We start from the raw sequence: 23,833 nt of genomic DNA on the forward strand, positions 1-23,833 counted from the left end.
ATTGGTCATTCCTGTTGTCCACAGTAATTTTGCTCTTCTGCACAGCAGTAAACTTGGCATCGTGTCTTGTCTGGTTTGGACTGCAATCATTCTTCCTGCTGACTGACTAAGTTCACATTTCATGATTGGAGAAGTTTTGCATTGGAGACATTTGCTACCAAGAACAGTTGCCCATTTGTCATTTCTGTAAATGAGTTCTTCCAAACACATGGAATCTACACCAGCAGGTAGAGGGTAAACATGCATCACCTGTCAGTTTGATGAACAGGAGTTACATCTAGTACATAGAATGTCATGAGTTATTATGACTGAAATCATGCGAGATACTTCAGGACAAATTTCAGACAATTTGGTGAGAAACTGCAACATCGTGCTGCTCACCTCTAATGAAGGGTTCTCCTAAGAAGTGACAAATATCCACAGTTGTTAGAGATGCAGTGGATGGCAAGTGATCACAATTGTGAATAAAGCTCCTGATCGCCTCTTGTTGGCTGTGTTTTAATGAATCCTTCAGAGGCTATAAGTGAAGAAGGCACTGCAATGTTCCACTTGCATAGCATGAGATGAAATTCAGGCTGCTCAAGCATCTAAATGGATGTGTAACTGCAAGTGTTCTTTTAGAAGATTGAGGCTTTTGCTGTTCCTGAACATTAGTGATGGCTTGGTGAATGAAATGCACTCAATCTTTTACCTTATGTCTCTTGTGTGTGTTGGTCTCCTTCAAGCATATCAACTTAGGGCAATAAATCCCTCTGAGCCTATTGTACTCTTCAACTGCAGTTCCCTTTCAAGTGGAATGACAACCATTACCGAATGGGAAGAGTCTCTCTGACCTGTCAATCACTGAGCATGTATAAAGAAGCTGCCCTATCAGGGCCCTGCTGTAAGGGGGAAGTCCCTCCCACCTCCTGCTGAAGAGGGACGTCCTCACAGTAGCATATCGCCATTTTCTCTCTAACCTCACTGAGACAACACCTAGATTTTTTGTGTTCTGTTTGTGCTGGAAATTGGCTCCTTTGCACGGTAAAAATGCTCAATTTCAGTATCTAACCTGCAAAATCGGATTCGCTATGGTAAGCTATGATTCTTACAAGTATTTTGAGATCGCTAGTTGCCTTAGTCTCACTTCAGTAGGTTCTATCGAACAGAACTGGTTTCGACCCCTCTTCAGAGATTGGCGCTAAGCTTATACTCTCTTTATTAATCTCGTGGTAGCTTTTACTGTATTTGAGTCTCATGCAATTGACTTGGCTCCAGAAACCATCCAGCTCAGGCTTACCGCGCCCTTCTCAGCCTTGGGACTCTCTTAGCGCTTACCTCGCTCCGACCCAGATGCTGACCTCAATAGCCTGGTACCGACACCAAATCCGATTGGTGCATTCCCACCTCGGCACCGACGCCCACACGCCATGTCAGTGTTCTCTGCAGGGTCCTCCGCTGGTTTTCACCAGTGCGACCACTGTGCAGTGAAGCTCTCAAGGGAAGATGGGCACACTACCTGTGTCCGGTGTTTAGGACCGGATCATGCAGCCAGGGCACTGGCAGGAGATTCAGACTGCTCCCCTTGTCAATGGTTCTCTAATAGAACCAGGTGCAGAAGGTTTTCCCCAGAGGTTTCCCAGGATACAGTCTGTGGTAGCCCAGGACCATTCTCAAAGGACCTCCGGAACCTCATCTACTACAGTGGTGAGGGAGCGCACCCATACCCCAGGTTCACCCTCCCCTACCCTACCACCAGTGTGTACGAATTCTGCGTTCTGCTGTTTGGCCTCTTGCTGGCACCCCGCACATTTTCTAAGTGCATGGACGCAGTACTGGCTCCACTCAAGCTGCGGGATATTTGGATCTTGAACTACCTAGACGATTGGCTAGTTTGTATGCGTTCTAAAGCACGCGCCGAGGCGCACAATAGACAGGTCATAGATCATGGGACGAAGTTAGGGCTCTCCATACATCAACAAAAGAGCAACTTCGTACCGTCTCAGTCCAGTGTTGCTGGGGATCAAATTGAACTCTGTGAGCATGCTTGCCTCACTGTCGGAAGACAGGATTCTGTCGTTGGAAGTCATGCTCTCCCAATTCAGGGAGGATGTTCTTCTACTGGTCAGAACATTTCAAAGGTTTTTGGGGCTGATGGAAACTCAAGGTGCACCCAATCCGCGATCGACACCAGCTGGTGCGAATGTCCAGACAATGCTGGAAGACATTTAAGTGGTGGCTTAGCCCTGGCAATCTGTGCCTTGGATCTCCCCTCACAGAAGGGAAGTTGTCACTAGGACTCCTCCAGACTGGGGTGGGGAGCGGTCAGGAATGGGAGTGAAATACGAGGTCAGTGAAAGGAACCTTGGCAGCAAGCACATATAAATGCCCAAGGACTGCAAGCAGTAGCCCTAGCGCTATCTCATTTTTGCCAGCAGTTAGCGTACAAACACGTGCTGGTCTGGTCGGACAGGATGACAGTGGTAGCCTACATAAACCACCAAGGCGGCCTGCGCTCACCTAGCCTTCACTATGCGGTGCACAGACTCCTGTCTTGGACGCACAGAAACTCCATCAGAGAGGTTCACCTCCCCAGTGTGGACAACAGTGCAGCAGACCTCCTGTCCAGAGGAACTCCAAACAGTTCGGAGTGGAGACTGCAACCGCAGGTTGTGAAACAAATTTGGGAGAGGTTTCGTACTGTACAAGTCGACCTCTTCGCCACTCATTGCCCCCTATGGTTATCTATGGAGAGAGACGGGGGCCCTCTGGGAGTAAACACGCTAGCTCACCCCTGGCCACAGGGGCTCTTGTATGCACTTCCTCTGCTACCACTATTATCCATGACACTAGAGAGGATCAGGGAGGAGAAAGCCCAGGTTTTGTGGGGCCAACCATGGCAGCTCCCGCTCTGCAAGGACCTCCTGAGCCAAGCAGTGGGGTTAATATGGCACCCGAAACCAGCCCAGCTCCAACTCTGGGTTTGGCCGTTGAACAGAGCTGTCTATCTAGACGAGGTTTGTCAGACGCAGTGGTAGAGACAGTACAGTCTGCTAGGGCGCCTAGCACCAGAGCCCAGTATTCATATAAGTGGAAAGTTTTCCAAAACTGGTGCATTGCTGGGAGTCATGACCCTGTGACCTTCCCTACTGAGACAATTCTAACTTTACAACATCTGTTTGATGCGGAAAAATCTGCATCTACTCTGAAGGTCTACTTGGCAGCAATATCGGTGTGCCACAATAAAATTGACTCTGTCCGCTGCGGCACACTTCCTGGCAGTGTAATTTCTTAAAGGGGCCTGGAGGCTCCGTCCTCCGACAAAAAGCATGGTCCCCAAGTTGGATCTGGAGTTGGGGGTCCTTATGGAGATGAAACATACTTTTTGCATATAGGTAAACAATGTCAAATGCTCTGGATAAAATCATTGGTAAAATTAATTAATGATTTTTCTGGCTTGCTATTGATTAATACATTCATAACATACATTCATTTCTACACGTATTTATTTAAATATATTTATTCCTCTATGCATTTTTTAAATAATTTATTTATTTCTATCTAATAAATTATTTAACAAGGAACTACAATTTATCAGAGATTTAGACAAGAAAGCTACATGCCAATCTTGTGTACAATTCCATTCTATGGTATTTACCAAACAGCAAACTAGATATTTTCAAACAGGAAATAGAACATTTCTAGAATCGAGCAGAACCTTCAGGTTTTCAGCGAAAGCTTGGCAGGCATGGATGTAGCTTAAAAAATTAAGGCATTTCAACAACAGCGCAGTGGCGCAGGGCTAAGGCTGTGTGCTCTTCTAGGATGCCATGTTGCAAGTTCAAACAACGGTAACTTTTATTTTGTTTTCGGTGAGATATGTGTTTTAAAACAAATACATTGTTTAATATAAATGTTGTGGATATCAAACTGTTTGCGTTCCCTGGTTTATTTTGATGTTGACGAACATGTGGAATCACATGATTGGTAGATGTCCAGTTTTTTAGCTTTTGTTTGAAAAGTCGCTACACTCAAACTAAAAAGTAAGAAAAATGGAAGAGAAAGGAGAATAACAATTTTACCTTAGTTTGCTGACTTATATATCATTGTTTATAAGAGGTATTTACATTTTTTTTTTTCACATTTGATGTAGGAGTTTCAGACTTTTGATAGTGATACAGATGGTAACTAAGTGATTTAGTTTTGCCGCTGGAACATGGTGAAACAGCAAAACTCTTGGAGCTGTATAGAGAATCGTGGTAGTTTCCAACAAGTTTTTCTAACTTGTACGAGGAACTACCGTTCCTCTCAGTAACCTGTAAATAATTCAAAACAAGGATACCTGGTTGTACTTGTAATAGTCAGAGCAAATGTTGACGTTACTGCACCCATTCACAGAAAGTCAACAGTAAATAACAAATAAACTCCTTTCCAACTCCAAGTATCTTCCCTTTTCTTATTCATCACTGCATTGTTCTGCTTAACATTTAGATTTAGTATGTCTTTATAGTCATCATAACATTAAATTACCTTTCTAATTTCAATGTTACTCTAGTTTGGATTTCTTTTAGCACTTGCTATATACATTATTTTATTTCAGTTCACTCATTCAAAGTTCGCCTGTGCCATGTCCCAGAAATATGTTTCACGACTGGCTAGCAGCTGCTGTGTAGTCATTGCAGAAGAACTCATGCAGTGATCTTTTAACATTAGCTAAAAACAAGGCAATAAAATTGGCAACAAGTTCAAAACAGAATACGATTACTGTAGAATGTTGCGCTTACAAGCATTGCATAATTGATTAGGGTCCTTATGTCTAATATTCAAATAACTGGTTTCAGACAGGCAAAACTTGTTAAGTGTCAGCATTAAAAAAACAAAAGACGTGTTTCTACTAGTAGCTAATGTATAAAGGCTGTTTTGTGTACCCAAATATATAACATGCTAGTCGAATAGTCTTGTATTTTGTGCAATCGTGTATTCAACTACACTGACCCAAAGGACCCTAAATTAGGATTATTATAATTCAGTTTTAGCATTGCTGTGACCATATGGTAACAGCTCGGTTGCATGTTTGCTTGTGAAAAATGAGTATCATTTGTACACATACATTTTTAAATCTTAATAGTATTTCCATTTTCTGACAAGCCCACAAATGTGTGCATGTTAAATGGCTTAAGTAATATATATGAAAAGGCTTTGTTTAGCCACTTTCTTTCAAGATGTGGGCTCCCTTTGGTTACCATATACAGTTAAACATACTGAAAATAAAAATCATGAAAAAAAACATATTGGGCCAGATAAAATTGCATTCGGGCCAGTAAAAATAGCTCAAACTAGCTCTGTGGCCCAAGGTGCCAGTAATTATATATATTATATATATATATATATATATATATATATATATATATATATATATATATATATATATATATATATATAACACACACACACATTAATGTGTTAACTTTTCATTCGGATAAAATAGACATCTGTTTTTTTTTTTTTTTTTTTACTTCTCTCTTCTGCGGTAGTCTCCTTGGTGGCCGACCCCTAGGACAATTGTTTTTCCATTAAAAAAAAAATTTCAACAAGTTTAAAAGTGTCCTTTTGCTGAAAAGTAGGCGATGTAGCGTAACAAGACATCTGACATATCGAAAAAAGTCTGTGATAGGATTGAAGACTAAAAACTTATAAAATATAAAAAAAAAAAAAAAAAAAAAAAAAAAAAAAAAAAAAAAAAAAACAAACACTGTCTGAAACCAGTTCTCATGACCAGGGATAAAAATAACAATGTAACCCATGTTTAACATGGAATGCACTTACTCAACATTCAAATTAAGTCATTATTTCACATAAAAAAGCTTTTATTGGACTGACAATGAACATATTTACATTAAATATATATTTTAAACACATATTTACACACAGTATTCACAACTCTTCTTGACCCCCTAATACAATACCATATTAAAAGAAAGTTTAAACATTGCCAGTATCAATCTAATATGAATAAAATATTTTCCTTCTAAAAAAATGTTTTAAAAAAATAGTATTAAATTCCTGTGACAATATATATATATATTAAAGTCTTTTCAAGTTCCTTTTGCTCTTGCTACTTCCTGGTAATGGTCCGGATTTCTTGCTATAGGTTTCTATTTTTCGAGTTACACAATTTGACAAACCATGGTATTCACAGCGACATTCTGTGCAAAAGTCAGAACTGCAGCTTGCACGGGTACACGTCGCCCTCTGAAGGTGTGGATAAAACTTTGCAGGAGACCCACAATGTCCACATTTTTTTTGAGACTCTTGCTGTTTTAGCTTATTGGCAGCCTATTAAGGAGTAAGAAAAAAAAAAAAAAAAAAGAGTTAAAAACAAATACACTTTTCTTAGTGCCCACCACCAACAGTAATCTCTATGGGTAACAACAGAATCCATAACTGTTACACAAGAACAGATGGAATGAGAAGTTTGTTTCAACCAGCTCTCAAATTTATATATATTTGATCAATACAAAAATAAAATTGATATCTTGAAGCCAGCCCAATTCTAATGCTGTAGTTCAGGTCTAAAATTGTGTATTTTAATATCCTGCCCTATCAGTCCTAGAACTACAATTATGATGTCAAATTATACTTACGGCTTCTGTTTTTGGCAGCCACTATACCCAGGAGTGGTCGTCTTACCAAAATCTCTCCAAGAACAAACCAGAAAATTACCAAGGAAGTCACAAAAAGAACCCCAGAGTAACATCCAAGGATCTGCAGGCCACTCTTGCCTTGGCTAATGGGAGTGTTCATGACTCAACTATTATGGAAGGACAGCCAGGAGGAAAAAACAGCTCTCTAAAAAAGAACACTGCTGCCCATCTGAAGTTCGCCAAAGAGCATATAGATGATCCACAAGACTTCTGAAACAATGTTCTCTGTACAGACGTGTCAAAGGTAGAACTTTTTGGCCTCAATGAGAAACGTTATGCTTGGCGAAAAACAAACACTGCGTTTGAACACCTCATCCCAACAGTCAAGCATGGAGGTGGGAGTGTAATAGTTTGGGGCTGCTTTGCTGCCTCAGGACCTGGACGGTTTGCCATCATTGACACAACCATGAATTCTGCATTATAATCAGAAGACTAAACTATTTTGTAGCTGGAGACTGGATCTCGGAATCTGCATATCCAAGTAGAACAAAATGCCCCAATCAATAGATCTAACCAAAGGGACCAAACACCTCAATTCTCATGCAAATCCTTTGAACGGGGTCAAAGTATTAAAGTATAGAAATTGGGGTTTAACATTAAACTGCCTACTTAACCCTAACAATAGTCTCGCTGCCGCGCCACTAGAATGAGCCAATCACAATAATGAGACAAGGTTGGATAGCAAATATGATTATATACTGTAAAGCCATAAATATTTTATTTTATATATGTGTGTGTATATATATTAGTCTAGTGTTAATATGTAGTTACAATGCGATTATATTACAGGCTACTGTTAAACTGCAGTTGCAATATGTTTATTTATTCATTCATTCCTTCCTTCATTTTTTTGGTGTTAAACTGCACTTACAAAGTGATTCCATCACATGTAATCTCAACCCTCTCAATATTATTGGGCTTATGGCCAGTGAGTTGATGTATGCTGCTAAAGCACTAGAGGGCCGATGGTCGGCCCTTGACCATTTGCTGTCAGAAATGTATTTAACTATTTTACCTAGCAACAAAACGTGCCAACCAATAGTTCAGTTTTGCTATTAATTACACGTCACTCTGAAACACCCCTCTTAAACAGTGCCCAACTTGCTGAAAATGTTTTGCAGTGATTTTTTATATAGATTGTGCTGGAGCGCCTTGTGAGAACATGGGTCAGGTAAGGGCAGTGGTGGCCTTACCTGACAATTTCCAATCTTTTTCAGAATTGTCAGCTCTTAACTTAAAACATTTAGTTTTACTTGACTTTTTTTTTTCTTTCTTCCACTGGAAAGCTGATTTTAAAACATGATATTTATATGCAATGGAAAGTAGATCCCTCTGTTTAGATTGTACTCCTCTCTATCTTAAAGGAAGTTTTTAGTTTGCAATTTATTTATTTTTTTTATTTGTGGTGCAACTTGGTTTTTGTGCAAGACATTCTCTGCTATTATAAAACAAACATTTCCAAGTAGGACCACATTTTAGATACCTTAGACATATACAGAGACTTCTCATACATAAAACAAGCTATTAGGCTATTACATTTAACAGTTTAAAAATATTATTAGGCTACCTACCCGATTGATTATTAATAACATCAATATATTCATGAATGTATTTATATTTATAACTTGTTTTAAAATGTACAGTGATTCAAATGGTGTCATTAGGAGGAAAATGGCACATTTCCATACAAATTGATTCAACCATTTCATCACTTAAATATAAACAGATAACAGCCTAATAATCACGAACAGGATCTCCCAGATACTTGTTGAAATCCTTGATTAACGTAGTTACATGTAAACACAACGCTGGGGTAAATCACCAGTAAAAACAGAGTAACATTAAGCGCTGCTTTTACTTTTTTTGTTCAAATGCAGCTACCCTAGTGTATTCACTGTATGTATGTATTCACGCGGAAGGAGAGTTCTGAATATAAATGATCAGTCAAATGCTGCAAATCCAGAATTGTTTGTGAGCAAATTATTACGCGATGGTTGTGTTTGCACCCCGTCAAATATTTGGCATTATCACGCACATTATATTGTTTGTAATATGTCATCGTACACAATGTACAGGCGATCCTCGACTTACGACTCTTTGACTTACGATGCACGGCACTTACGACTCCTTTGCATTATTACCCTGCTTCGACTTTACGATATCGATACGGCATTTACTACACTGAAAGACCCGAGCCATGCATCATGTGCGCATGCTCGGTGTCCAAACTGCAGTACCTGCCGTGGTTGCCCTGTCTTAGTCTAGCGTGGTTTTTTGTATTTGCCGTTAACAACGACTGATAAGAGCAACTGACTCGAAACGAAACCTAAGCTATAAACTCTGTCACATAATGAGGGGCTTAACTTCAGCCTGGTGATTGTATTTGCTACTAGGAGTACCACACACACACACTGAATACATCATTGGGAAGCCCCTACTCTGTACTTTTAAAAAAAGCCATCTAGGTGTCAGAGTAATATGCACGTAATCGCCGGGCTGAGTGTAAAGATTTAAATAAATATTTGCATGAGTACAATATAACTTGTCATTTTTGTAAAATTATATTATCTGGCTGAAGAGTCAGGAACGTAACCCCAATTTATAACACTGTTCTTATGGGAATATGTGTTTCGACTTACAACGCGACTTTCAGGAACCAATTGTGAACTGCGGTCACTCAAAACAATCATTTTTCCCTCAAGGCTGCCGCTAAAGACGCAGCGACCTTGAAGGTTAATGGTAACAATTCTGTTTCAGGGAACCAGAGTTATGATAATAACCTAACATTCCCTTTCAAGCACGAAATGTAACCATTACCTCATGTGCAGACATACCAAAGCTGGTCACAAGAAATATTGCAGACCAAGAAAAGCTACAAGGCACGGCCATGGCGACATTGCGCATTACCATGAGGAACCGAGTACATGTAATGGGGCTAAAAAAATTGAGGGGAACTCAACTGTAAGGGTCGAGCGCGAGGCCACCCTTAACACTTGTTCCAAACCCAGGGTTTTGTGGATCCACGACATTCAGCCGACAGAACCGTGTAAAAGCGTGGGGAGTGGCTCACACTGCTGCATCGCAAAAATCGCTTGTTTAAACAGAGCTTTCCCATGGGACTGTTCAGACTGCCTCCAATTTTTGATCTTGTCCACATAACATGATAGTGGACAATGATAGCTAGGGAGACAACCAATTTTAATAGGACAAGCCAAAATGGCTGCCAAACAGATCTTTAATGTGAGGGGGATTTCCCCTCATCAAATAGGTCCTGTACAAATTGCAGTATAACTGCTATGGGACAGGCTGTAGGGTCCAATGCCTTAGGCAGGCATCACATTTGAAAAACACCCTACTTGTACCCATATTGGGAATGTGTGGATTGCATTCTGTAGTGTCAATGACTATTAGAAAGCCCCAGACGGCTCAAATTGTGCCATTCAGGGGCCTGACCCAGACTCGATGCGTCAGGATGCCATAATGTCCCCTGCACCTAAATGAGCAAGTCGCAGTGTTTCGGTAGACTCCACGTGTGGCCTCTCAGCAGCTGTATCAGGGTTGAAAACCACTCAGTCTCCTGTGCCAGTAAGGGGCTATGAACACCCTGGCCCGCTCTTGCCTGATCTTTCTATTGCCAGTGGGTCCCAGGCTCCCATTATTAAGAACCAAAAGGGGGCAATGGGTCAATTCTTGGGAGACAAACAGGTCCATCTGTGCTCCCCCGAACCGTTGCCAAATGAGGCTCGCCACTTCTGGGTGAAGCATCCATTCTGAGGCAGTGGGGACTGTCCTTGAAAGGAGGTCCACTGCCTAATTCGTCACCCTGGGAAGATGTACGGCCCACAGTGAAAAGAAGTGATGGTGCGCCCAAAGTAACAGCTTGCGGGCAACCCGGTGGAGACTGGGGGACCTGAGCGCACCCTGGTGGTTTATCTATGCCACCACAGTAGTGTTGTCCATCTGGAAAAGTACATGCCTGCCTGCACCTCCTTTAAAAAATTCTGCAAAACTAGGAACATTACCTGTAGTTCCAGAATATTTATTTGGATACCATGCAATGGGGGGGTCTCCATACTCCTTGCTGTACCACACTGCGCCCAGGACAAGGCGGAACGTATCTGTGGCTAAAAACCTCTCTCCTGTTAACACTGCCCAGCAATATGCCTAAGCATAGGTGAGCAGGCTGTGTCCACCAGGACAGTGCAGAGACACCGGGTCAATGTGGACTGAAAAACTCTGCTGTTGAACCAGCCTTGGAGAAAGCGCATGTGCATAAGACCCAAGGGGAGGGTCTGGGAAGCCGCTGAAATGTCACTACTTTGAAGCTTTTTCATCTCAGCAAGAAGCTCAGACAAACAGCTATTCTCTGCACTCTTCCAACAGAGTGGACAACGTGGTCTTGGAATCCAGACACACTACTAAATTGGAGGCTGTCTGTGAAGTTGCAAGCTGGCTTTCTGCATAGTTCACAGACAGACCTAAATGGAACAGGTGATCTGTGATGAGTTTCATGCGAGCCCCTGTCTGCGCTGGAGATTGAGCACAAATGAGCTTATCGTCCAGGTAATTGAGCACTCTAATGCCCCGGAGTCTCAAATGGGGCCAGAATAGCTTCCATGCACTTTGAAAATGCACGGGGGGGGCTAAAGAGAGGCCGAACAGTAGAACCCGAAACTCGTATACAGTTCCTTTGGAAAGCGAAGCTGAGGTACTTCCTGTGCTCTGATTTTATTGAGATGTGAAAGTAAGCGTCTTTTAAATCCACCGTAGTGAACCAGCAGTCTGGCTTTACTGACTAACAACTGATGCATGGTTAACATTTTGACCCTCCGACTCAGATAAGGGTTGACCTGTCTGAGATCAAGGTTTGGTCTGAGGCCACCATCCCGTTTGGGCACCAGGAAGTACCTCGAGTAAAAACCTTCTTCCAAGTGAAGAGGATGAACTGTGCAAATAGCCTGCTTCTGCAGCAGGGCTGTCACCTTCTAAGACAATACCAATGTGTCTCGCAGATCCATGACCAACACTGTAGTCAAGCCCCGAAATGGAGGAGGACCATGTCTTAATTGTAGAGAATAGCCGGTCTGTACAGTACTAAACACCCAGGTGTCCAAGGTGCATTGACACTAGTATGTCAGGTGACTCCCTGAAAAGGGGCCCTGGGCCTGTGGTAGCAAATTGCTAGGGCTGCTGTGTCGCCCGAGGCATTTGCCTTTGCGCTTGACGGCGAAACTTATTGAAGTTCTCCCTTTGCGCAGCCATGGGTCGGTTGTGGAAACTCCCTCTGGCTTTAGCAGGAGCTGGCTGTGCCGGCCTCCGAGGCTGCTGGAACCTTGGTCTCCAGTTTGGCACCGGTATACTTGCTGGAGACAGCTTCTGTGGAAGCAGGCGCACCAGTTCCTTCGTAGACTCTTGGGCCAGAGAGTGCTGCAGCATGTCATCTACTGCAGGACCAAAAATGTGTCAGCTAGAGCTTCCGTCTTGCAGTTATTAAAGCAGCCAGGTTCCTACCCACTGACCGCCCATTGAATTTTGAAATACAGAGCAGGTTCTTATTTACCAGCCGCAGTGGTGTGGGTCTGTGAAAGATTTCAACAACAAGCTCTGGCAAGGCACCAAGATCCTGTTATAATTACCCAGCCGCACAGCAAAATCGCCAGCTGAGTAAGCCTTTTTAAGTATAATTTCAGATATCCTGCACTGCTTATTCGGGCAGGTAGCATCTTTATTTAACAGGGCTAACTTTGGGTCTTCAACCAATGATGGGATAGCGGTATCTACTAGTGGAAAATCAAAATCAGCCAAACCAAGTTTGTGTCTCATGCTTGATGTAGTGTGTTCCCAAAGAATGTGAAGAAGCAGGTGCTGTAGCCAGGTGACACCAAGATGAATGCACCTGAAACAGAAAATCCAGGAGTAGCGGACGAGACACTTGAGAGGGAACAGGATTATCCTAAAAAATTGAGTGTTTCAATTTGTCATCTACAGGCCATGGAACATTCAAAATTATCTGTTGCAAAAGCTCAGCTGATGACACATGAACTACTGGTGTTGCACATTCCGAGTCACCCTCATCAGAGGGGAACTCTTGATCGACTGCCTCCTCAGAAGCAGAGATAGACCTCTTGCTGCCACTCTGCATGTACTCCTCCAGTGACTGTAATGGTGCAGAGGGAGCAGGTGTAGCAGTGTGGTCGCGCAACACTGCTGCTAACATGTTACCCTGTTGGGAGACCGCCTCCTAGAGTTTATCCAGCTACTCAGAGCTCTCCGATCTAGGAGACCGGTGGCTCTTTCCCTTTCCTTTTCTCTCTAGAACTGCGTTTTTCTAATGTACGCATAGAGGAGGACACACAAAACTCACAATAATTGCAGTCGGCGAGTGCCTCTTTAGCATGCTCCGGACCCAACCAGACAACGCATCTGCCATGCCTGTCCTCTGTGGGGAGACCCCTCTTGCATATGTCACAAGAATGAAAATCCGGCATAATGTAGCCGCAGTAGTGCGTAATGCAAATGATCTTTAACTGTAATCGCTATAACAGTATATACTACTAGTACCCAAGGAGACTGTTGAACACGTACGTAGTAATGCTGTCATGCAGCTGGCACTACGACAAGTGGTAAATGACTAACTAGTGCCAATTAGATCAAAGATGGTGCTGTCTTTTATTGAATGCTGAACACCTGCACTGTTTACTATCGTACAAAGTATGGTACACACACAGAACGTGTCTATAGTGCACAAGCACAATACATACAGTGCAACAGTATGGTACTGTGCAGTGATGGTGAACGGTATGCAGTACAGTATGGTATGGTGGGCAAAGCACAGTAGTAATACACTAGTGCATATGGTGCAGTGCAGTGTGCACAGCGCAATATGATGGGCAATGCACACAGTACGGTTTAAACAATACTGTACAGTGCTGATATTATATGGTACAGTTAGTATATAGCGCGCAGTACCCCTGGTACTGGTATACAGTACACACGGTACAGTATACGGTATGCTGCACAGTACAAGAACTGTGCACACGCTACAGTATAGTGCAGAGCACAGTCCACTACTGTTACAGTAACCTTCTTCACAAAGAATGGTAGTAGATCAGTGACATTCAGTTACTGAAGCAGCAATATGCAGGGATGCCCACCCGTACAGCTTCTGACTTAACACAACACAGCCCTAAGACTGGAGGAAGCCTGCTGTCAGCCATGACAGCCTTCACAATGGTACTGCAAGCAGAGACTAGAGATGCAACGAAACACTGCGGGAAGGACTGCAAGCAATTGAACCCAAAGCAGAGCTGTGCCCAGCAACTGCTAGTGAATCGGAAAGGTAACCTTGTTCATTGTACAAAGTATCGGCAGGAACAGAAGCGACAGCTGGACAGTTGAGACCAGCCTCTGCGTTAGTATTTCTGTGAAAAAAGGCAGAACACACAGAGAAAACAATTTGTTCTCACACAAAACAGTAAACAAACCATTACAATTACTGTTATATATATATATATATATAATAATATATATACGCACAATTTTTATTTTACATTTCAACCGAAGCTAGCAGCTTAAGAGAGCACCAGTGGCCGGCTTAAGGCGTTTGATCCCGGGGAAGGAGCAGCCGGCTTCACGAGGAGCACAAGACCGCTGAGGAACTAACAATCAACCATTGCTGAGTGCACAGTATAAAGTAATTTTTACTAAAACCCGTCAAACAAATCTTAATAAGTGATATGACACAGGCAAACAATGAGATATAACACTATGTGGACTTATCTATTCGTAGATCTCTCAGGTTGGTAAAAGTAAAAATGCCGTTTTGAGTGACTGCATCCTCTTATGCCCTTGGGGGCAGGCACGACTGTGTCACGGGCACTACGGGCAGCTTTGGATATTAATTCAGATTAGATGGTATTAAAGGATTAATACCCATGAGGTAATGGTTAAATTTCATACTTGAAAAGGGAACCACAAGACAGAAGTGACCTAAGGAATTCAAATTAAATTACCCACAGAGAATTATTACGCTGTTTAAATAGTTTTCCACTTTGCCAATTTTCAAAATACCTAATTTAAGGAGTCTGACAATTTTCAATCTTGACAACCAATAACCAACTGTAATAATAAGGCTTTGGTATTATTTAACTGTATAAAAACAAATTAATTATACTCACTTGGAATTACTGCTGGGAGGAACACAGGATTTTCAAATGCGGATATTGCTCAATTTAAATATTCTTTTTCAAAAAGTAGCAAGCCAAAAAAAATGTGCATTATAAATATATGGGAGATACTGAAATTTGAGAAGGAATCTATGAAAAAGACTCAAATGTCTTCATCTAGACAACGTGGGGAAGCTACAGAAAAGGCTAACAAGATGCTCGGATACATTGTGAAAAGTGTTGAATTTAAATCAAGGGAAGTAATGTTAAAACTGTACAATGCATTAGTAAGACCTCATCTTGAATATTGTGTTCAGTTCTGGTCACCTCACTACAAAAATATTGCTGCTCTAGAAAGAGTGCAAAGAAGAGCGACCAGAATTATTCCAGGTTTAAAAAGCATGTCATATGCAGACAGGCTAAAAGAACTGAGTCTTGAACAAAGACGGCTTCGCGGCGACCTAATTCAAGCATTCAAAATTCTAAAAGGTATTGACAATGTCCACCCAAGGGACTTTTTCAGCCTGAAAAAAGAAACAAGGACCAGGGGTCACAAATGGAGATTAGACAAAGGGGCATTCAGAACAGAAAATAGGAGGCACTTTTTTACACAGAGAATCGCGAGGGCGTGGAGTCAACTCCCCAGTAATGTTGTTGAAGCTGACACCCTGGGATCCTTCAAGAAGCTGATTGATGAGATTCAGGGATCAATAAGCTACTAACAACCAAACGAGCAAGCTGGGCCAAATGGCCTCGTCTTGTTTGTAAACATTCTCATGCTCTTATATTGCTCAGAACGCAGGCCGAGACTGCGATAAACGGGCCGTGGGTTGCGTGTCCCTGAGATACATTATTTTATATCTTTAACAATGGCTGCCAGCGCAGAACGACGGGGAAAGTAATACAAACAACAATATTGTAATTACCTTAAGGTTTCAGGTGCCTTTAAAACTAAGATGACACTGGCGTGAAAAAAATGATTGCGCTTTTTTTTTTATATACAAATAAGCTTATATAAAAAAAAAAAACGCTACAAAACGGTACACAGATTCTTACTTTGTTTGATTGAACAATCATAAAAAGCTTACTATGAAAGCTGAAAATGTATTTGAAATTTATTTATAGAGAGAGAAGCCTACTCAGGGCTCGCAAAATCGCTAGCCGGACGTTCCAGGATAACCAAAAAATGTGTTGGACAATGGTGTTTTGTTTTTGGCTGCTTGACCTACGGACAATCTGAGTTTTCACTCTAACGTATAGTGCCTTAATCAAACAACAGTTCTCAATCGAGATTCCGCTCAGATCATCCCGCTAAAGCACGTTCAAAGAGATCAAAGTTTTTCATTGGTAAGGCCCTCGTGATTTCCCTGGTGACGTACACATTGCTTCTGACCAAATCCCGCGAGGACTGGCCCACGTAACACCCCTGACAAGTCAAGCAATCCTATCTAGTCAGCGTACTGGTGTGTGTGTGTGTGTGTGTGTGTGTATATATATATATATATATATATATATATATATATATATATATATATATATATATCACATGACTGCGTCTTCACAAGTGAAAGGAAGGGTGAAACGGACACTACGACAGCCAAAGTATATACTTTTATATATAAGGCTATGACTTTTTAAACGAAGTTACAGACTGGAATTACAAGCTACAGTACTCCGCTCACCAAGATTCACATTTTGTTACCTTGTTAACGATTTAATAAAGGTAACAACGTTATTTCCCAACCCAGGGAAAAAAACAAAACAGATTTAGCACGTAGCATGTTGCCATCGCTTTTTTTCATTTCTTTAATGTGATTAATAGAATGTACCGGTAATTTTATTTTAAATGTATGGTGCTTGCTTGTAACTTATTGTACCGAGTGCAGCAACAGTCTCGGGTCCAAACCGTAAGCCGAGTGTAGATACACTATTTATACCCTCGCTATATGGTCTTAATTATACTATTAAATACTGATTAAAAAAAAAAATAATAATAATAATAATGTTGATGTTGGCTCGTACAGGTCTATGCACTCAACACGACAAAGCAACATATTTTTTTAAATAAGGAACCAAAATTTCAATTAACAACAGGGCTTTTTAAGGGGAGCGAGGGGCTTGTACTGTGTTCTTCAATGAATAGGATATAGCCAGAATACTGGGTGCAGCATGCCACAAATAGGGACTGTACTTGTAATTCTACTTTTATTCACAATGTCATGGCTATTATTAGTGCTAGTAGTGACTGTTTTGGCACAAGGTGTATTTTTGCTATTTTAACAGTTTGAAAACAAGCCATCTTTCAGCAGCAAAAACAACAACAACAACAAAAAGTCTTAAAAGCTAATGTTACGTTCTTGTCAGCTAGCTAACTAGCGCACTCATTTGTACTCAGTCATGTAGTTAGTTTTCTGCCTTTGGTAAATTATTAGCTTATGTTAAATCGCGTATATGTAACGCAGTTCTGTGTAATGTTAAGTTTTATAGGTTAACATATCCTCTTTATACACCATCTAGCAATGTGCGCGTTATGTTAACGTTACTTATCCACATGACATTCATTTGTATCTATGCTAGCTTCAATGTATATATGTTAGTCGAGCAGGTGTCTTATTTAACTTTAATTGTGTATGCTTTTCTGTTGTAGTTTCACACCCACGGCAAATAAATGTGCCAAAACCCAACACGTCTTGCGTGGTGAAGGAGGGAGTTTAGTTGCCTGTTAACATTGAGCAAGGACAACGCTCACGGGGTGACGGAACGGTGACAAATACTATAATAAAGAAAATCAAAGAATAAAACAGTACTAATATTAATACATTTAGCTAATGCCTTTATCCAAGGATACTTCATTAACTTACTCCAGAAGCTTATATTGTTCGTTTTGGTTTGTCCTTTTACTATATCAAACAAAAGGCTTTGGACCCAAACAGGGTTGTTACAGCAAGGGTGTACTGTATTTAGTATTTGACTTATATGCTTACGCTTGCACATTTTAATATAAAATGCGTGCACATTTGTTATTTCATTTTTGTTATTTTTCACCACCCATAATGTTCAACATTTAACACATGGTATAAAGAAGTTTGGATCAGAATCCAATATCATCCCTTACAAAAAAGTAACATACTGCAAGTATACTTGTGCCAGAATTGTCTCGTTTTACTATACTATTGATACCATTATATCCTATTTTGGCACAAGTATACAACTTTGTATATTCTTTTTTTTTTTTTTAAATAACGAAACGTAGTTCTCAAATATTGGACATTTCTATCTTACTTATCTTTTGCATGCCTGCATTGTGTCTTGCTAGATATGCACCTCCAGATTCTGACAAATACTTTTAGAAAACCAGGAGCAACTTCTGCTCTGGATCAAAAAGACTATAATGCTCTGCGGCTGCCTGCCTAAGTGGATAACTATCAAAAAACTAGTAGAAATTAACACACAAAAACTAACACACAAGTCTGGGAAAAACAAATGGAAATCTGGAAAAAGTATGGAATTTTGAAGTTGAAAAAGTATATGAACCCTGCGATACTGTACCTATATTAAGTTCAGTGTACTTTGTACAAATCACAGTCCACAGGTCAATTATGGCCAACTTCACATTTGTTTGGACAAACAAATGTAGACAATGAAGTACCATTACCAAAATTTCGGGAGCACTGCTATTTCACGAAATAAAACAGCCTTTTATTATTTTTAAATACCACCGCTTCAGATTACTACTAGTGCTTAATAACAGTAACATTTTATTTTGAGTCGGTGTTGAACTTAAATCCGTTCATGCCCCCGCAGCAACAGGAACCTAGTAACTTCCTTATTATAATAAAAATAAATAAAAACAAAAAACACCTGGTTCTTGCCTTTAATGAATATAATTTAATACAGAAAACAAAAACAAACTAAAACTACCTATCCTGTATTATTAAATTTATCATTTTTTCAGTCTCCAAACTGCCCAGCATCTTGTTGCAGACGCGCTGCTGCTAACTTCAGCTACAGTAAGAGCAGTTCAGAATGGGTCAAACCAATGTACGTAGGGTTTACTGTTATTTTAATTTTTTTATTTTTTTTATTAATGTCGAACTTCTAGCGTCTTTTGCATTACTTCCGTTTTTATTACATTTGAAACCTTTCTGAAAGGCAAAACCATAACAAAAGTGTGTATACACAGAGCAAAAAAAACAAAACAAAAAAGGGCAAAATATATACCGGTAGTTTGGCTCCCTTAAGTCCCTTAGGTTAGGCACCTACGGTCTCAATCAACAAGACAGGAGGGGGAAAAATAAATAACTTTAGTCCACTGGGAAAGGGGTGAAGTCAGTGAATTGAGTATGAATCGAGTACCTATTTCCCGTGTTTATTGAATACACAAGGTTTTTTTTTTGTTTTTTTTTTTGTTTTGTTTTTTTTTAAAATCGAGGTTGTTTTATCGGTTGACACCAAAAACCAGAAGCCGTAATTATACTAAAAGGCAATTCATTCTAGTCATCTTATAAAAACTACTTTATCAAGTAACTTTTCACAGAAAGTATTACATGTATAAAGAGAAGAAAAACAGTTTAAAGTAACCTACCTTTTGAAACTCTGTATGTCGACTTGGTTGAGATCTATTGCTCTGGTTCATTTTTTTCTGTGTTGTCCCCCCTAATGGTGTCTGAATGGGTGTTGAAGCCAATCCTTGAATACAAGATAACACTACCCTGGAAATGACATTGTTCCTCGTAGTAACCTCCGATTGGCTTTTTGTAGAACTTGCCTAAAAAATAATATTTCAATTGATTAATAAAAGTAGAAAAATAACAGTAAATAACAGGTTGGGCTTTGCTACCATAATACACCAAATGGCATGACAATACTTTGCATATTTTAAGATGCTTTTTAAATTAGTTTATTTTACCATTTTGTTATGCATTAACAAAGTGTGTGTGTGTGTGTATATATTACACACACACACAAAATAAACAATATTTTACAACACTGCATACCATTAGCCTCGCTTTAGCTTCTGTGTGCATCTGGGTTGCCAATTTATCCTCACAGATGATCCGTTGCCAGGTTTTGCTCACCCTTGCAAAGCTGTTGGAGACATTACTTATTTCAAACCAAATAATGCATGTGGCAGCACAACCTCATTGTAAATAAAAACAGGGATCTTACTTATATTTACTTATCAATTGTGTATTATTCATGGCCAATATTTGTCCACCATATTTAAGTTGATCTGACGGAATAAGCAATCATGACTTATTCCCATTAACTGTAGACGTTTAGTTCTACAGGTTTGTGTTAAAGTACAGAACAACAATATAAAAATAAACTGGATTACAATATGTAAATACTTTACTGGTAAAGAGGAGTACACATTTGCAGACAGAAAAAACAGAAGCAAGACGACAACTTACTTTATAAGATCAATATCCCCAAGACAACGTAGTAACTTTGCTAGAAGATGTTTCATGTCTCTCTGCAGCAGCTCCTGTAGAATATCCACATGTTCGAGTCCCATTTTTCTCCCTATTATGTTATGGAGACTAAAATTCCCTGCAATTTTATCAATTAAAGTCCAATCAAATTTCTGAGTTTTTTTATGGCAGTTTATCAAGGCAGAACAAACTGCATGCTCAAACTGCAGGGCTGGGAGCAGTTTCAAGTCAGTTGGAGAAGCATTTTGGAGTTCTCTTATGGGTCTTGCTATACCAGGTGTGTGGAAAACAGTTACTTTGGGATTACAACAATCTGCAGCTATTTTAGAGTCAACTTGTACATGATCAAATGAGCTACAGCCCTGACTGCTACAAAAAGACAGGTATCCACTGTCTTCTTGTGGGCTACTGCTCAGGGTAAAATCAGACCCACACCCCCCGCCATCACTAAATCTAGAGCTAGACAGATCTTCTCTATTTTCTTTATTGTAGATTGGCTCTACTTCATCTTTAAAATCTAAACTTCTAATTTTAGTATTCATCGATTTATTTTCTTGAAGATAAGCATCTGCATAATCCTTGAAAGGTGATGTTTGATTTGATGCTGGTGAATCTTTGTTGTAATCACCTTCATCCTTTTTAACACAGGGGCTGGATTGTTCTTTCTGGCTGGTATACTGGCACTTCATTTTCAAAAGAAAGTCACCTCCCTAAGTGACTTACTTCCTTATTCTGTAAAAAACAAAAGATTCATATTTTGATTTTAACAGTTTTAGATTAGTATTTTAAAACATTGTTCTATGAAATTGATTAAGCCATTTTCATAAATCTGAGAACACAAATAGATTTTGTACAACATCATAAAGAGCCTCCTTAGAAAAAACATTACCAAATGCTTTAAAAATGTCCAGAATCTTACAAATACAATTAGTTTGATAATGTAGCTAAATGTGATTGATTTTAAAAGGATATGGTTATGCTGTAGTCAATTTTTCCTATAAAATGGACTGACCTTTATCAGAAACTGGTGTGAAAGGGCAAGTAGCTCTACATTAGATTAAACTACCTTTATAATACAAGACCCTTGTTCTTGCACACCGCTCTTTTCATCACACCACCCCCTCCTACCTCCAATCCCTTGTCTCCCTACACCCCCTCTCCACTCCTCCTCTTCCCTAGCCCCTTTGGTGGAACAAGCTACCAGAGAACTTCAGGACTGCTCCGTCTCTCACTAACTTCCAAGGCAGACCTATGTGTAGACTGCACTTTTGTAGCTCTTTGCTCTACCCCTACTATGCACTGGACTTAGCGTTAAGCACAAAGTTCTGGACACTCAACTAATACACTATGCACTACTATTATATAAGTGTAGATAAAACTTGTTTTAATCCCAACTCGCTGCATCCTAGTATTTATAAGTCGTACTATTGTGCTCACTGTAAACTACACTATTTAAATATTAAGCTTGCATTGTAACCCTTTACTACCCTGTAATACCTTTAAAGTCGCCTTGGATAAAATAAACACATTACTAGCATCCCATAACGACCCTAAACACAAATCCCCAACAAAATCATATGCCGCACATTTTAACTATAATTGAAGTCGGTGTAATTTATGTAGGCCACAATGCAGATTACACGTAGAAAATTCATTTTAGCGCCCCTTGATACCGCCCCCTCCCCCTACCGATAGAAAAACTGGATGAAAACAAGGCCTCAATAAAATAAAAATAGATTTTGCTTTCTCAAACGTAATGTTCAATAACAACGTTTAGCATAATTTTCAAGCTTTTTTTTTTTTTTTTTAATTTGTATTGTTTTGAAAGAGGAAAATTTGCTGACGTTCAACATTTGATTGTTTAGTAAAAAGTATTACATAACTGTAAATGGTACTGTATAATTAATTGAAAAAACTTATGAAAAGTGATTTACATTAAAAACATACATGTATTACTTAGTAAATATTTTCAGAGTCTGAATGAGACACATGCAATACGCAGGCACACACAGGCCTTTCACTTAATGTTTCACTTATTGGCGCGTTTTAATCATTAGGTAAAATAATATAAATCTACATTATTATTATTACAAATCTCTCACTGTCATTAATAGCTTGTGTTTTCATCAATACTATGTTATTAGTTATTATTGATATTAATTATTTTCATGCAGATATAATAACAACCTAAATGGCTGGAAATGTACTACCAGCGATACCTCGTAATATAGTCACAAAAACAGCGAATAAAAATACAAAATAAAAATACAACAATTAAATGCAGACTTACAGTTGTATTACAATGTATTGAATATCCTCACTGCTACTTAAGTTCACAAAACGCTGCTGCTTAAAACATCTACTCACTGCTTTTCTGAACTCAGTAAAAGCGCCAGTACCCAAACCAGTTTGAATTTCGCCCCCCAAAATACACGAACCAATCACAATGAAGCGGGAGAACTTTAACTTTCAAATAACCAACCAGACACAAGCTAACCTAGATTCAGAAACCGGAACCAAAAGCCAAGTGTGCTGATGTTTTGATTCGCGGATTCACCACAGGCGGGCAGGTAAAATTAAGTCCGCTGACAACCTCTTGACTAACTGTATGTATTGCTTTGTCATTGAAATATAGAGTAATGTAATTACCCACACATGCACACATTTGTTTTTGTTATTATTCTCGTCAATTAATTTACGTAACCATAACCAGATTTAATGTTAAATTACGTATGTGATACTCACTGTATGCTTTAAAATATTAAATGTGCAAGTTCAAGTCATATATATTTTTTAGATTGATTCATTTGTTTTCTCCAAATCGCACGAATAACTTATTGCAGTAGCTATATTATTATGTGTAATATTAGGTTTGCGATGTACCTGTAGAGATTGGGGGATTTTAGTTAGCTATGGATTGACAACCCCCGTTACCTTGTTCGGTACATAATTAAGCACACCTGATATGTTGCGCTAATTGCCACGAGATGGCTATTTAAATCAGCTGCTGATTTTACAGTGGCCCGGGGTTGCTGTACCTGGAAGCTGGATAAAGATTTCTGCAGGTCGGGCTGTGAATTTGATTTACCCGGGCAAGAGAACCCCCTCCCAACTTCCTCTTGCACTAATAACGACACTCATTTTAAATTGACACTGTATTAGAGGACTGCTAGTACAGGACTATTTATTTATTTACCTATTTATTTATTAACTCTTATACCTTCATATTAACTGTTTTATATATCTTAATATTAATAGATCTTAACTACATTTAACAGAGATTAGTGATTATGTGTTGCTTTTATTTTTTTTAAGTGTCTATTTGTAATTTGTTGTTAACTGACTGATTGCTATATGTTTTACTGTGTGTGTCAGAGTGATTAACTGGATAGGGAAATGGGGTCAGGGTTGCCAACTATTTCTGTAAAACCCGCCCACTTCTTCCTGAAAACTTGCCCAATCAGGAGCGTAAGTTGTGACATCACAAACACCTCTGATGTTCCCCATTGTAACAAGTAGCAAATAATCTATTTTCAGTTGCAACTTTTTG

General features: G+C 39.6%; 1 protein-coding gene across 1 annotated transcript; it reads right to left on the reverse strand.

Annotated features, from left to right (window-relative positions):
- Positions 1-6,008: 6,008 nt before the first annotated feature.
- fbxo5 (F-box protein 5) lies at positions 6,009-22,673 on the reverse strand. Its single transcript, XM_041251586.1, has 5 exons — positions 22,574-22,673; positions 20,263-21,015; positions 19,846-19,936; positions 19,434-19,616; positions 6,009-6,315 (listed from the first exon to the last, which is right to left on the reverse strand). The coding sequence occupies exons 2-5, from the start codon at positions 20,970-20,972 to the stop codon at positions 6,064-6,066; spliced, it is 1,236 nt and encodes a 411-aa protein (XP_041107520.1). The 5' UTR covers positions 20,973-21,015; positions 22,574-22,673; the 3' UTR covers positions 6,009-6,063.
- Positions 22,674-23,833: the final 1,160 nt, after the last annotated feature.

Source organism: Polyodon spathula, chromosome 6 (assembly GCF_017654505.1).
Source record: "Polyodon spathula isolate WHYD16114869_AA chromosome 6, ASM1765450v1, whole genome shotgun sequence".
Lineage (NCBI taxonomy): Eukaryota > Metazoa > Chordata > Actinopteri > Acipenseriformes > Polyodontidae > Polyodon > Polyodon spathula.

What these genes read in the sequence shown, in the direction of transcription:
- fbxo5 (XM_041251586.1), bottom strand. Translation starts at nt 20,972, where the DNA reads ATGAAGTGCCAGTATACCAGCCAGAAAGAACAATCCAGCCCCTGTGTT. An exon ending in GGGGATATTGATCTTATAAA is followed by an intron (nt 19,937 to 20,262) that starts GTAAGTTGTCGT and finishes TGTCTCCAACAG; the next exon opens with CTTTGCAAGGGTGAGCAAAA. An exon ending in AAGCTAAAGCGAGGCTAATG is followed by an intron (nt 19,617 to 19,845) that starts GTATGCAGTGTT and finishes ATTATTTTTTAG; the next exon opens with GCAAGTTCTACAAAAAGCCA.